General features: G+C 38.9%; 1 protein-coding gene across 2 annotated transcripts in view; it reads left to right on the top strand.

Annotated features, from left to right (window-relative positions):
* PCNX2 (pecanex 2) overlaps positions 1-15,194 on the top strand; it is a 149,193-nt gene that overhangs the window by 69,382 nt on the left and 64,617 nt on the right. For both annotated transcript variants that reach the window (XM_015621574.1, XM_015621573.1), the window contains exons 20-21: positions 4,430-4,571; positions 8,052-8,229. In XM_015621574.1, coding sequence (XP_015477060.1) covers positions 4,430-4,571; positions 8,052-8,229 — 320 coding nt within the window. The remainder of the gene's footprint in view (positions 1-4,429; positions 4,572-8,051; positions 8,230-15,194) is intronic.

Below are 15,194 nucleotides of genomic sequence, written 5' to 3'. Positions count from 1 at the left end.
ATCCAGGAGTAACAGGGCTGTGGGAATAAATTATCCTTTTACTTTTGAGTAGCGCACATATGTGATCATTTTAATTTTTACACCTCATCACCAGCAGATCTGTGAACCTGTAGGAATTGTCTTCTCAGGCCACTGCCCAAATGGGCTGAGGCCAGGCAGACACATCTGGAGATGTCTGGTCTGATGCTGAGCAGCGTCAGCTAGAGCACATTGTTCAGGGCTGTGTCCAGTTTTTAATATTTTCAAGCACAGAGACTCTAAAACCTTTCTGGACATTCTGTAATAGCAGTCAGTCATCCTTACAGTAAGAAAGGTTTCTTCAAATTGTGATGTTTGGGTGTTTTTTTAGGGTTTTTTGGGATTTTTTCCCCTTCTTTTCTATTTTTGTGGGTTTTGGTGGCTATTTTTTTGTTTAAATGGGTTTTCAATTTGCACCCATTTCCTTTTGTCCTGTCACTGGCCACTGCTGAGAACAGAGTGGCTCCATTGTGGGAAACAGTAAAGGTAAGAAGACTTTCAGAAGGTGTGAAAATAGGCCTTAGGAAAGAAAAAGCAGAGAGCTTAGAGCTAGCTGCAGCTGCAAAGCCTGAAAGTAAAGAAGATAAAATAATACAATATGCAAGGACATGAAACAATAGTTGAGTTTTTAGGCTTGGCTAAGATAGACCTTAAGGCTGCAGAGAAATATGCTTACCAAGATAGAAAATTTTAAGCTAAATCACAGAGTATTGTGTATTGTTAATAGAAAGCAAAGAAGCAAGTGTTGTTTGAAGCAGGTGTGTGTGTGCTTTTAGTGATTGGCTAGAACAATTGTCTGTAAGCTTTAGCAATATGGTATTGGCTGAAAAGCCTTTAAAATATTCAGTAACAAAGCTGCTTGTGGCAGACGTGAGCTTGTGCCATCTCCTGTATCTGTAGCTGAGATTGGTGCCCAAATAAAAGCTTGGGATGTGTCACCTGGCTGTCCTGTCCTGTTTGTGAAAAATCAACACCAACATCCATCAACATTACCTTCCCCAATCAGGTGTTTATACCCCAAAAATGCTGCCAATCAGGGATTAATAAGATGCCCCCAAGGCTTTTTCTTCTTCAAGTTAAGCAATCCCAGCACTCTGTTTCTCCTATGTTGAATGTTCCTGTCCCTTAATCATTTCACAGCCTGTATGTGATCTTTCATGTCTGATCTGCCTTTTGTGTTGCATTTCAGTACTGTTACTTGTTGCTTGACATGGTATAGTTCATGTCTAATACATTGGCATTCTACATAATTTAAAAACTTAAAAGATTGATGAAATTGAGGCAGATTTTTGTCTGATTTCTGACATATCAGCAAATGTAGTGCACTTTAAGGGTTTGAATTTCAATTGTAACGCTTTTGTAGAGAACATGAGAACTGAAAAGAACTGAAATTATCTTTGAGATTTATTCTTGCTGATGTCTGCTGGCTTCAGTGTGTAGTGCCTTGATGCATGTGAATATCAGTCAATATTTTAGTATGTTGAGATCTGACTTCCTGTTCTGACAGAGTTATTTCTGAAGCAGGCAGTGTGCTTTGAGAAGCAAAGCTTCCCCCTTCCACCCCAGCTCTCTTCTTGCCTTTGCTACCAGCTGAAAGCTTGCTTGTCATTTCTTGATGGATCCCACGCCTTAATAATTCTCAATATATGTTTCTGAAGTGTTTGAAGGCAGCATTTGCAGAACAGTCTGTTGAGGGACTTTAGTCTGTTCTTCAACTAGACCACAAAAGAGTTTAGATCACTCCCAGGAAAACCAAACATTAAGGATTTAAATAGTTTTTATTTTTAAAAGAATTATGTGTTTCACAATGATTACATTCCATACAAGGGTTGGGTATGAAAAAAAGTGCCCAAGAGACTTGACTGAAGGTTGCCTTATAACTTTCACTGTAATATGCAAAGGTAGGTATAATAGAAATACAAATATTATTAAGCAGCATGCCCAGCTGAAAACAGTGTCCAGGACTTCCTGTCCCTGATAACTAGTAATTCTGATAAATACCCAATTGCTCTGTTTGTTTCAGGACTTAATCATAAAAGACCACTGTAGGATTTCTTTGCCTTGTCCTGATTAAGTCTGTCTTCATTTGTCAGAAAACATTGTTTTCCTAAATGCAGTGACTCAGCATTTGAAAAGGTTGAAGGTAGAGACCTGCTGGACTGATTTCCACAGATGGGTTTCCTTCTGTTTTGAGATCCAGCTGCATTTCTCATGCTGCTCACTGTGGGGAACAGGCTTCTTTTTCTTCTTTTACAGTACTCATTTATATGTGGTCCATTCCAGTACTTTGGTTTCTAAATATCATTGCAATGTAGCTGGTGTTGTGTGTTAGAAAACAAGAGTAAAAAGAAAAAACCTATATATATATTTCAGGCCCTTAGGCAGCTGCAGAGGTTTTTTATCATGTTTGAGATGAGACAGACTGTGGAAAAGGTAATCCCTTTGATAGATATGTCTGACAGGCTGTGTTCTTTCTTTTGTCCTGTAATAAAAATGTAGGAACTAAACATTAAAATGTTCCCTGTTTGAATAGAAAGAGAAACTTGGAAAAATGACAGTAGAACCCCGTAATTGTCAGGTGTGGACACTGAAAGGACAAATACACAAAATAAGATGTCTGTAAGGAGTTTTAACTGCATAGATTTTAATTTTAATCCTTTTTTTTTACAAGGGTAGTGCTATTGAAAGACAAATGACTGCTTCCAATCAGACTAACAACTGTTTGACAGTGACAACTCCACAGGCTTGTTCCTGACTTTGCTGCATAGACTCTGAATGATTATCAGGCCAGTTCTTGTGATGCTCCTGTGAGATAACTCAGTTATTGCCATTGGCTTGGCTGGCTGCAGGATGAAAGGCTTAGGTCAAGATGTATGAGCTTATGGTACAAGAGATGTGTAGAAACTAGTGCAGGACTAAATGAGAAAGAAACCCTGATACAGTAGGTTATTTTGTCTTCTTCTTCCTCCCCACTACTGCTTTTATACCCCACAGGTTCGTGTAAGCCATTTTCAAATCATCCACGTCTTTCCCTGGGGCCCCTCTGAATGTGAGCTCTTTTTTCTGTCTCCATTGTCTGAACAGACCTCACTCTGCTCCTGCACCTACCTTCTGTTTGGTTTGTGTGATATTCTTATCTCTTTACTGAAGCTTAAGCTCTTACACTGAGCTCAGCTTTGGACATGGCTGAAACTCTTGAGCTCAGTGGGAGGAGGAAGAGAGAGGGACGGAGAAGAACAGCTAGGTTCCAAAATGGACATTTTGGCTGTGTGTATGAACTTTCAGGAGGTGGCCTTTAGGTAATGAAGAGGAAATATTTTTGTGTTATAGCAAGAAACTGAATTTAATTATATTTTCTGAAGGGGGATTTTTCAAGAGCATTGCCTTAGCTTAAGGTACTGGCAAAGTATGACTTCAACCTAATTTAGGATTGCTTTTAGATTTTTCTCTTAGCCTATGCAATATACAGCTATGCCTGTAGAACACAGAAATCCATTGATTCAGCATGTCTTCTTTACTGTCATTGAAAAGGTGTGTATGGAAGAGGGGCTGTCTACACATAATTGTTTTCATTTTGCAGGGATGATTATTGGCTATTCAGTAGCTGGCATTTTTATTTCTGAGTTAATACCAAGGTCTGCCTTTTTGTGTTCCCTGTTTTTCCAATAACCTTGTCTAGCTGAGCTTTGAGGAAAAAGGTGTTGCTTTTGTCTGTACACAAGTGCTTCTGCACTCAGTTCACCTAAGTTCTCATTGGATTGCACAGAGCATTCTGTTCTTGTTTAATACTCCTATTATGCAGTGTGGTATTGTTAGTAAAGTCTACTGCAAAAAAAGGCTATTCCTTAGAGAGGAATGATGTGAGATGTGATGCTTCTCACAGTGTCTAAGTGTTTTAGGAAACATCTCTTACAGTTTCTAGCTCCTGTTAATTCTTCAGTCTTTAGATCTCAAGGGGTGTTTCATTTATCAGTGAGGTACAGTCTAATGAATAGTTTGTTTTGCTACTATAAGATGGGTAAGTAGAGGCACAGAGCTCAGAAGAGGATTCCTAGGTGATTCAGCAGGTCAGTGCCAGAGCTGGAGATGGCCTCTCTGGGGTCATTACATCCACTGAGAGTGCTATTTAATATACTGACTGAAGAACTGGATGATATAAAAACTACCATCTAGCATGTACTATCTTTTATTGTCTCAGGAGTGCAGTTATAAGCAGCAAAACAGGTACTCTCTAAACTCAGAGAACAAAATCATTTCTCTATTGCCAAAGAATTATGAATTCCATTGTTTCATAAATTAGTTGGTTGACTATATGTATTAATGTGAGATAATTAGTGTCTTCTGTGGTACTCCAGTGCAAAAAATGCTGATGATTTGATGACACAAACTGTTATCTGAATTTCCATTTCAGATGCTGCTCATTTGATGTGGTTTGAAAGGCTTTATGTGTGGCTACAGTGCTTTGAGAAATACATTTTATATCCAGCTATAATACTGAATGCACTCACCATTGATGCTTTCTCAATTAGTAAATACAAGAAGCTTGGTACACAGTAAGTAGATTATAACTCAGAGCATGTGATTAGTAGAATATTTGGTTTTAGACTGAAAACTGAGAAATGGAATTTGTTTTTAAATAAGCCTGTAATCTCGTCGCAGTTTGCTTTCATGCATATTAGTTCAAAATACAATAATAATTGGTTTTGCCGCAAGAAAAATGCGAAACTACCTTAGTACACTAAAATATGTCTCCAGTGAGAGAGAGTGAAATTAAAAGATTAAAGAGCTATATATAGATCTATATGGAAGGTCTAAATGTCAATTAAAGGCAAGACACACTATACCGGGCTGCAGGTGTTTGATGGGCATAAACTCAGTGGGGTAACTAGAATTAATCAGATGAAAATGAGAAATCTAGGCTGGATATCAGGAAACATTTCCTAACTGAGGATTTCTAACGCTATGCCGTAGACTCCCAAAGGAGTTATCAGAAGCTTCACCACACAAGTCTTTAAAGGCTGAGTAAAATATTAAACACTATAAAAAGGTGGGTAGTCCTGCGTTAAGAGTGGTTTGAGAAAGGTGGGGTACAAGTTTTGATGAAGTCTGATGTCTTAGATATTAAGCAGAACTGGTGGTGCTGATCCATGGTCTCACAGTATGATCCTTGCAGACAGCCTTTTATGGTAAGTTTTTCAGTCAGTGACTTGCCTACTGCAGATATTCAGCAGGCTTAGTGACTGCAGTATCCCCAGTGAGCAGAGTTTCTGCAGTCTTTTTATCAGAATGACAGTGATGCAGATGATAAAACAAAGAAACAGCCTTGGAATGTTCCAGTGACAAGAAAAAATGCTGGGAGGTGGGGAGGACTTCCTCAGTATCCATAATAACTCAGATTTTTAATTTCAAATATTAGATAAAAGAACTTTGATGTAAAAATTGCATGTTAATTTAATTATATCTCTCTCTTGAGGAGCAACACAGCTTTAGGAACTACACAACTATAAGGAAAGGTCAACATCTGCTTTTAGGGGTTGAAACTTGGACCAGGGCATTAGTCAAATTTTCTGTGTATTTCCCACAGACAACTACTTTTCCAGAAAGACTCTTGTCAGTCACTCATTGATAACCTCTGTATCTCCACTGACCTTTTTTACCCCCAGGTACTTGGAAGATGCTACAGCCAAGGTGTTTCAAGAGTTCAGGTGTATTGTCCAGGGTGACACTGAAGCCACACTCCTCTCTCTATTTAGTTCTGCAAGGCTGAGAGAATTAAAAGTAGTCAGAAGCCATTTTTTACTAGCTAGCAGACGTGACTGAATACATGCACGGAGCAAATATGTAGGGTTAGGAAGGTGCTATTTTTACATAGTCATTCCTCCAAGCTAGATTACACTTTAAAGTATCACCTCCCTCAAGTGTTCAGAAGAAATGAGTCAGACCCCCAGAAGTCTTGAGATTAAAGAAAGTAATTACATTTGTCTGTCTCTGATTGTTTGGCCTGTGGGGGAATACCACAGCAGTCCTTTCCTTCCCCATCCCCCTTGTGTCTGTGTGATCACCTGTGTAAAACCTGCTTTCTCCTTTTCCTTGTAACTCTGGTCTATCCATGAAACTCCCTTTTCCTCTGGCACTTCTCTTTAATACATTCTCCCTACAGCTGCCATCCAAATGCCACACACAAAGCACTCATCTTCAGATCCTACCTCTTAACTAACTCTGTTAACCCTCACCGGTTTACAGAGTTCGCTCTGTAAACCCATGAGGGATCCTGGATTCTCCTTGCTACTTCCATATACAGTGCTGCTGAGGGTTGTACTTGCTGTGCTTTAATGCATAAATCTCTGTTTTCTGTTGCTGGAACATTCCTTAGTTAGTGACCACCCAAGGATCAGACCCCATCATGCTGTAGGGAAGGGAAGACACTCTCCCACTCTGTGTCTGAAAGCATCTGAGGTGGTACATTTTGTGTGATTTGATGTCAGAGTTTCCCTAAAATTGAATTTATCTTTTAAAGAAGCTTCACCTTGCTTAGTGATTTAAAGGACTGCAGCAGTGTGCTTCTTGAGGAGGCAGAATAGCTCCTTTATAGTCAGGAGTTTGCTTGAGCTTTCCAGACCCTGATGTGCTGGTTATTAACAGGACTCATGCTGACAGTGCCTGGCCCTGTTACCTGACAAGGAGGCACTGGAAATCAGCCCCCCTTCTCATTCTCCCTTATATCTTTTCCCAGGAATTAAGGCCCCAGGAAAAGCAACTTGTGTGGCAGTATTTTTAAGGAGGAAGGAATAATGAGTGAATTATTTTCCATTATCTCTGAAGGCATTATTTTGTAAAGTATCTTTTTTTTTTTGGTGAAAGTTTCATCATGGTAGCAGGCACAGTGACAAAAAAAGTCTTCCTTTTACTCGATGATCTGTAAGTTTCCATGTGAAAATTCTCCATGTTGCAAGAATTTTCTTCTTTCTGAAGAAAGAGATGTACAACTGGTTCATATAGTATATGCTGGGATGGCTTCTGGGGGCTGCAGAATCTAATTAGCTAAGTTGTTAGATTTTTCCATTCAGAAACGTGGGGCAAATTGAAAAGAATGGCTTTGACAAGGTGGAAAATAAGGTCAGCTTGGTGTTTCATTCCAACAGTAATGCCCTGCTGATCCTTTAGAATGACCAGCACCCAAAATAAAGTGCATTTGCATTACAGGAGATACACAATAATGAATAAATGCCACATAAAATAAAATCAGCCTGGAAAATAAGAATCTTGCTAGGATGGTGAAAACCTGTTGAGAGTTTTCTAGCCTGCCAAGTGTCAGTCATGGCAGCAGGTATTCTGCTTAGCAGCAGGATGAAGGAGAACCTTCTATGCATTTTGCAAATACCTGGCTTACTTTCTCACTCATTAACCACTGAAGTCTCCATGTCTTGGAAGACATAGGTGCCACACAATTTCTTTTCATCTGATGAATTATCATATAGAATAGTCAACTTTCTGATCAAGAACAGTGGTAAGAATTTCAAACGCTTTACATCTATATGGTTTCTATCCAGAATTTTGGCAGTGCATAATGAATTTATAAGTAAAATTATAAATTCTGTCAGTAAGTGAAATTTCTTGTAATAATAAAAAAATAGTTTAAAGTGTTGTTTTTTTTTTTTCAAATTACAGTAATGTATTAATGAAAGTGCCAAGGTGTTTTCCTGGAGAGAAATTTTATTTTAAGAGGGATATAAAAATGTTTGGTGTAGATTCTTGGGTTTTAGTAGTTATTACTACTCTTTTTAGTACAGAGTTCAGGTTTGTTTACAACTTAAAAATGTGTCAAAATGATAAGGGAAAAATACAAAATTTCACATAAGTAAAATAAACGTGATGATTTCTGTTATTACTTCTGTATCCTTTTAATAAATTAGATATGTAGATTTAGATATGCATAGGAATCTCAAATACATCCAGTACAGATATTTGTGTTTAAGAGCTTCTTAATTTAATGGCTTATGACTTGATTGGGTTTTTCTCTGTTTTTCTTACAGCTGTGACATTATCCTGATAACAGTTGCTGGGATGAAGCTCCTCCGCTCCTCATTCTGTAATCCTATTAATCAATTTGTTACTTTGAGCTTTACTGTGATCTTCTTCCGATTTGACTACAGAGACATTTCAGAAAATTTCTTGCTGGATTTCTTCATGATGTCCATTGTGTTTCATAAGGCAAGTTTCACAGCTCCTATAATTTCTTCGGAAAATGTATCTTCTCAGTGTCACCTGGCTAATCAATGTGTATTAGGAGTTCTTAGAAGTAATGAATGCATACATAGACTCAGATTATTGGTACTATAGAGGAAAAATATATGTTAAATTGAAAAAAAGGCTTTGATTAAGTGTTTTTTCTGGCTTTGTGAAATGTTTTTCATCTACTTTTTGTTCACATGTTGCTATATAAATTTCAGAATTGTTGCTTTCAAGAGGAGAATCCTCAGTGAGTTTGAAAGAGCCTCTTGGGTCATTAGTGCAGGACTGCTCTCCAGATCAATCGCCTGGTGTTTTTATCTCGGTTTCCTTTGAATGCCTCTAGTGGTTGACTCAACAACTTCCTTTGGGAAATTATTCCATTATCTAATCACCCTCATGATAATAAATGTTTTCCTAATGTCAGCCTTAACATTTTTCTTTTCCTATTTTCAGCCTGTTATCCTTGTGGTGCTGCCCTTAACCTTAACCTCAGTGCTCCTTCCTCTCTATTACATTGTTAACCCTTGAAGTGTGCTCCAGTTGAGTTTATTTTAAAACTACCAAAGCCTTTCTGCATCAGTCAGGTCAGACCCTGTCTTGGTTTGGAATCCAAGCCAAAAGAATTAGGCTTAACTAATACCTTGAGAAAACATGGGAAAGTACTGAAGATTTAAAAGTATTTGTCTGGGGTAACTCTGGTGAGGTGTTTGGTTTTGTTGTTCTTTGTTTTGTTTGGCTTTTTTTGCTCAGGCTTCTTTGCCTAAAATATTCCTACTATATGTGTGGGTATGAACCAGGTAGCATCCCTTAGTTTCTGAGACAAGAAAGACCTGGTTCCATATTGATTGCTGCTTTGTGCTGTGGAAATATTTAGCCCTTCTACACAAAGGGGTATATATACTGCTGTCCATGCCCACCTGGACATTTCAAGCTTCTTATGGAAAGGCCCAGTTAATTTGTGTTACACTGGGAGTTCCCAGTCATTTAGGGAAAGAGTGAAGGAGAAATTAAATGCTTTTCCTGGTTTATTTCTGTGCTGCTGTAAGGGAGGATGAGAAAGGAGGAATCACAATTTGGTAAGGTAACTTGAACTCACACTTTTTTCTGAACTCTTGGAACACACTCCAGCAGAAGCTTCACCTGCTTCAAGCCTTCACCCTCAGAACTGTTGTTCTGCTTTCTCTCTGCTGGGGTGAGAAGGCAAGGGCTGGGGAGGAAGGGCAGAAGAAGAGGAGTAAAAGAGATGAGACAAAGCTCTGTTTTAACAAGATCCCCCTCCACCATACTCTGGTTCTAAAACAGGACTAGAGTAACTTCTTAAGCCTTTAGCTTAGAGTGAAAGATAACCAGCAAAAGCGATGCAAAGTTTACTAGCATTATGCCAGCTTTCAGTATTTGTTTCCATAACCATGTTCCCTAGAGAAAGGGATAAATTTCTGTCTCCAGAGAAGTTTATCACTGATGTACATCGGTGGAAGTCCCATGTCTGAATGATGGTTTACTTAGTCCTAAAAGTCATTCTCTAAAAACCTCTTTACATGCAAAAAATTAGCATGCCAGAATTGAAAGTTCCACTATTTGTTAATTCTTTTTAAAATGTTGACATCATGAGCATATGTCAACAAAACACTGCTGTGAATTACTGCATGCTTTTGTAAGAAAGAGATATAAAGTCTTTTCAGTAGGATTTTTTACAGTTACTTGGGTAGATTGAAGCTACTGTTCACAGTAGAAAGACTGGTGTTAGCAATGAGAATGAGATAATGAAGGACACTTACTAAATTAAGCAGAGATGTTTTCTAAAATAACTACTGCTCTACTAGACTAAAAGCTGTACTGCAGACATGTTTTGAAAATGTAATTTTAGAATTGCTTCCATCTTCATATCTAACAATATCTGAGATTTTGCAGGTCATTAGTTCAGCAAGTGGAATTGTCCTTGTTCCATTTAAAAATTCTGAGTCAAACGGTTGAATTATTTATATTACAAAAGCACATGCACAGTTTCACAATGATCATTAGATCCAGTATGAAAAACAGCATTGCAGATGATAGCAATTAAATTCCTTTTAATTTCATATCATAAAGGGCATAAGTTTTCTTTACCCTAATTAAGGTTTGAGCTTTAATTAGCTCAGCATTGTGGAACATCAGTGAAGGATATGATCACTTGAGGATAAAGATGATGTATGTTTATTTCATATTATAAGGCCCTAAGCAAGCTGCATCCACCTTTGTTCCTGAAAGCTTTATGGGTCTTCACAGATTCTGTCTGTATCTCAGTCATTTTAATGTTTGCACTTATTTTTTAAAATACAAACAAAATCTGAAATACTGCCTATTAATGCCACCTTTATCTGTGCAGAGGTTATTACACAGTCATGACTGATTTCTGTTTGCACATTGAAAATGACAGTTTGCTACTCTCTTAATTAGGGAACACTAGAAGCACTGTGTCTTAGTCATAGTGGTGACAATTTTTAAGCAAGCTTAGCCCACAAAAAGCTTTGCATGCTTTCAAAACATGGTGCTAATATTTTTTTCTTCTACCAGGCACTGGGGAAGAAAGAATCTCTAAATTCAACAAGCATTCACAAATGCACTAGTCACTCGTGATGCAGATTATATGGAATAAAACTTTTATAATAATGTTTTGTAGAGTATTTCTAAATAGTTCACTGATTGTGCTTCCCTTGTTTTCCCCGTTGTACTGTTGATTTAATGTAATTTAGTCAAATCAGAAACTCCAAATGAGCACACTGCTCCCTGAGCAAGCTGGGACAAGGAAGTCCGAACTGCTGCTCACAGATTTTCATCTCTCTTAGCCAAAACACCCACACTGAGGTAACACATAGAGCGAGAGAGTCTATTCAGTTCTATCCCTGAGAATTTTTTAAAATTTTTTAATATCATATGACTTACTAATGTGACACAGTTAATTCAATTATTTTTAAAAAATGATTAGTTGTTTACATTTTGACAATTCACAGAATGTGAAAACACTAAATGTTGATTTAGGCATATGCAGAGTGTACTATTTTGCATTTCAAATTGCCTTGGGAAGGCAGCAAGATAAACATTTAGAAAGATTTTTCTGACTTGTTTTTGAGAATGATTGCAGCTTTCAATTCAAGTGAAACGGGACTTCTCCATCTTTCTTAAACTAAGACTTTCCATGTAGTGAGACCAAGTTGTGTCCTTGACTACAAGGGATTCTTCTGTCCAAAACTCCTGTTGTCATAATCTTTAAATCAGAGCTGGATGGCCTTTTAAAAGTATCTGGTTGCTCATTCAAAATGTGTGGGTGTAGTGCTCTGATGTATATTCTGCAGGAAGTCAAACCAGATAATCGAGACAGTCTTGGTCTACATGACTTCATGTAAACTTTTCAAATGAGCCAGTTGTTCTCCCTGGATGTTTTAGGAGATAATGTCAGTGCAAAGGTTAATACGATTGTTCAGATTAAGTGAAAATGGAAACCCACAAAAAACTGAGAATATATTCTTCACTGGCATAGCAAAGATGGAGTATCTAATAGGACTTAGGAGATTTTTTTCCTAGACTTTTAATGTTAGGAAAAAATCTGAGATTCTTACTTGTAATAGAGTAAAAAAAAAAAAAAAAAAGTGCAAATGTTAAATGGTTTGAGTAGTTTATTTGGAAATTATGAAAAGATGGGCCTTTCTTGCATCCTTTTGCTGTCTACTGACACAATATCTAACTGAGGAAAAGCTCTAACACGTGCAAAAGCAATGAGAGGAAGAGCATATGGATGGTTAAGTGATGTTATAGCTCATCCAGTCCGTTTTTCTTCAGTGTGATTAAAACAAACAAAAAGTAGGGGAGTAAGGTACCCAGCACTGCCTGCCATGGCAGATGTGTGAGATGCTTTTGAAGGATGTTTGGAGTAGCTGCTCAAGAATGAGCCTGTATTTAAGTGTGAAGTAGAAGCAAATGCAAATCATTCAAACAGCAGGGATATCAGTTTGGAACTGGCTGAGTGCTGAGCATCCTGAGGCAAGGATGCTGAGGGCAAGACTTGTCCCCAGCTCTTTTGCTGTGCTCTGTTAAAAATGCAGTTTTCCATTTCATCCAGTGCCGCAGGCATCCTCTAAATTTTGCTGGTGGAAAGGAGTCATATCTCCCTGAACTGCTTTTGGAACCTCAAGCAGAGCTGATGTTGAGCTGGAGGAGTAAAGACAGTAAAAAAACTTGGTATTGTGGCTGTGGATGCTCCTGACTGTAGTATGCTCTTGGCTACTACAAAAGCCTAGTGGGAGGTTCTTGCCAGTCTCTTCACTACTGGGAGCATGCTGCTAAACTGGCTCTTACCAGCAGTTCTTTCATCTCTACAGCACAACTGAGCAATTATACTTTGGAATATGAATTTTTCACAAATCTGTGCAGCTTCCTTTAAGCCCTGAAAAGTGAGTCACCCTTAGCTTGCACATTCATCTACCACATGGATCTGAATGAGTATGATAAACCCAAGTGCCATTAACCTTCTAATGTATAGGCCTACGACTTCTTACCTCTTTCACTGTCTTCTATGTTACTGTCAGGTAGTTTAATGGCCTCCTAATTTGTGTGTGTGGATGAACTAATTAGCAATACAAAAATATGAAATCACCTTATATTTTCTTATCATCAAGTCTTCTGAGGGTTCTGAATTTGTCTTCGTGCATAAGGCAAAATAATCAAAGATGCAGAGCTTGTTAAATTTGCCTTCATTAACGCTGAATCTATTTGCCTAAGTACTCTTATTCCTGCTGAGATCACTTAAATATACAATTTCCCTGTTTGATACTTTTTCTTCTTTCCCAGAATACATTTTCCAGCTAATAAGGAATCCACATTTTTATAAGAATATTTCTCTTTCTGTATACTTCTTTCTGGCATAGTATCCAAGACCACGCATTTATGAAGGATGATCTTTGTCAAAGTAGATCCAGCTAACACAGCCAGTTTGTAACAACCTGGCAAACCTGTGCTGATCAGGCTTAACTTTCAACATCTGCAACACAATCCCTTGGATGGGAAAGAAATTATGTGTGTCATCTTGTTTTCCTTCATTTTATGAGAAAGTGCTGCCAAGTGCATTGACCTTCTTGGTGCTTTGTTGAAGTCTAGTAATTAACCTATTGGATCTTTTTATTGCCTTTGTGGCAATAAAACTCTTGGTTAGTTGGCATGTCTCATTGATTTAGGTGCTACTTATAAGTCAAAAGCCTCACTCTTTTTCCTTTCCTCTTCTGATTTTTCATCCTTCTCTAAATCTGATGTTTCACTTCAAAGCTTCTGGCTCTAAGTCATTAATTCATATTTTAATCCATTCCTTGCCATTTGTGCATACTGAAATCCAATGTCTTACTCATCCGTACCCTCTTGGTTCACAGCTGTTTCCTCAACTTTTGACATGTGGCATATAAACCCTTTTAAGACACTTTCTGCTGAGTAAAATACCCAGGGCTACATCTGATATTTGACAGGATAATCCCAGTGGTATTTTCCATAGACTCCTTAACTCTCTTGGGCACTACACAGTTCATGTTTCCTCTTAGTATTGGAGGAATGGTTTAATTGATTTTTCATTCAGCCTTCTGTCACTGACCTCTTTGTCAGACTTCATTCATTACACTATTCCCAAATTACATTTTCTCTCTCCTTTTTTTTTGGTGTTTTTTATTTTCTCTAGGATGGGGTAAGTCCATTGCAAGGGGGTTCAGGGAGATGTACACCCACTCCTTGGGTCAGTACGGCTCAGTATGCCCTGAGGTCTGTGTTCATGTGCATTTGTGCTGATAGAGGCCTGTTCTGTGTTGATGCAGGCACTGGGAGAGAAACCTGCAGTGCCACCACAGAATGATAGAATGGCTTAGGTTGGAAGGGACTTAAAATGTCATTGATTTCCAGCTCCTCTACTATGGGCAGGGACACACCTACCAGATCTGTTGCCTAAAGCCCCATCCAGCCCAACCTTGAACACTTCCATGGATGGGACATCCACAGCTTCTCCGGGCAACCTGATGCAGTGCCTCATCACCCTCCTAGTGAAGAATTTCTTCCTAATGCTTTAACTAAATCTCTTAGTTAAAAACCTTTCCCCTTCTCCTATCACTTCAGGCCCCTATAAGAAGCCCCTTTTTTCAGCTCTCTTGTAGGTCTCCTTTAGGTACTGGAAGGCTGCTATGAAGTCTTCCTGGAGCCTTTTCTTCACCAGGCTAAAGAACCCAAATTTTCTCAGCCTTTTCTTCATAGGAGAGACACTTCATTCCTCTGACCTTCTTCTTTACCATCCTCTGGACCCACTCTAGTGGGTTCATGTCAGCTCTGGGGGCCCCCAGAGCTGGATGCAGTGCTCCAGGTGGTGTCTCAGCAGAGCAGAGCAGAAGAACAGAATCCCCTCTCTGGCCCTGCTGCCCACACTGCTTTGGATGCAGCCCAGGACACGTTTGGCTCTCTGGGCTGGGAGTGCCCGTGGCTGAGTCAGGTCCAGCCTCATCCACCTGCACCCCCAGGTCCTTCTCCTCAGGGCTGCTCTCTAAGCATTCTCTGAGCAACCTGTTTTTATGCCTGGGATTGCCCCAACCCAGGTGCAGGACCTTTCACTTGGCTTTGTTCAGCTATAGGAGTTTTTCATGGGCCCAAATCCTTTAAAAAAAGATATTTCTCAGAAGATATAGTGTTGGCAGAATCCATACCTATGAAGGCTTTCCTGAGAATGCTTGAAGCAGTGCAGCTGAGGAGTGCACTCCGAGCTGCACTGATTTATTTTGCTTGTCTGACCCTCTTCATATTAAGCTGATGAGCTCTGATCTTGTCCTTTTTGCCCACCTTGGGATGTATGTGAGTCTGTTTTTTACAGTGCCACAGGTTCCTTCCCTGGGCTCTTGCTATCAGCTGACAGTGTAGGAAGAAGCAGCATCTGCCATGAGCAGACCCAG

The sequence above is a fragment of the Parus major genome, chromosome 3 (assembly GCF_001522545.3).
Source record: "Parus major isolate Abel chromosome 3, Parus_major1.1, whole genome shotgun sequence".
Taxonomy (NCBI): Eukaryota; Metazoa; Chordata; class Aves; order Passeriformes; family Paridae; genus Parus; species Parus major.
Note: the sequence above shows the minus strand (reverse complement) of the source record. Positions and strands in the feature narration are given on the sequence as shown.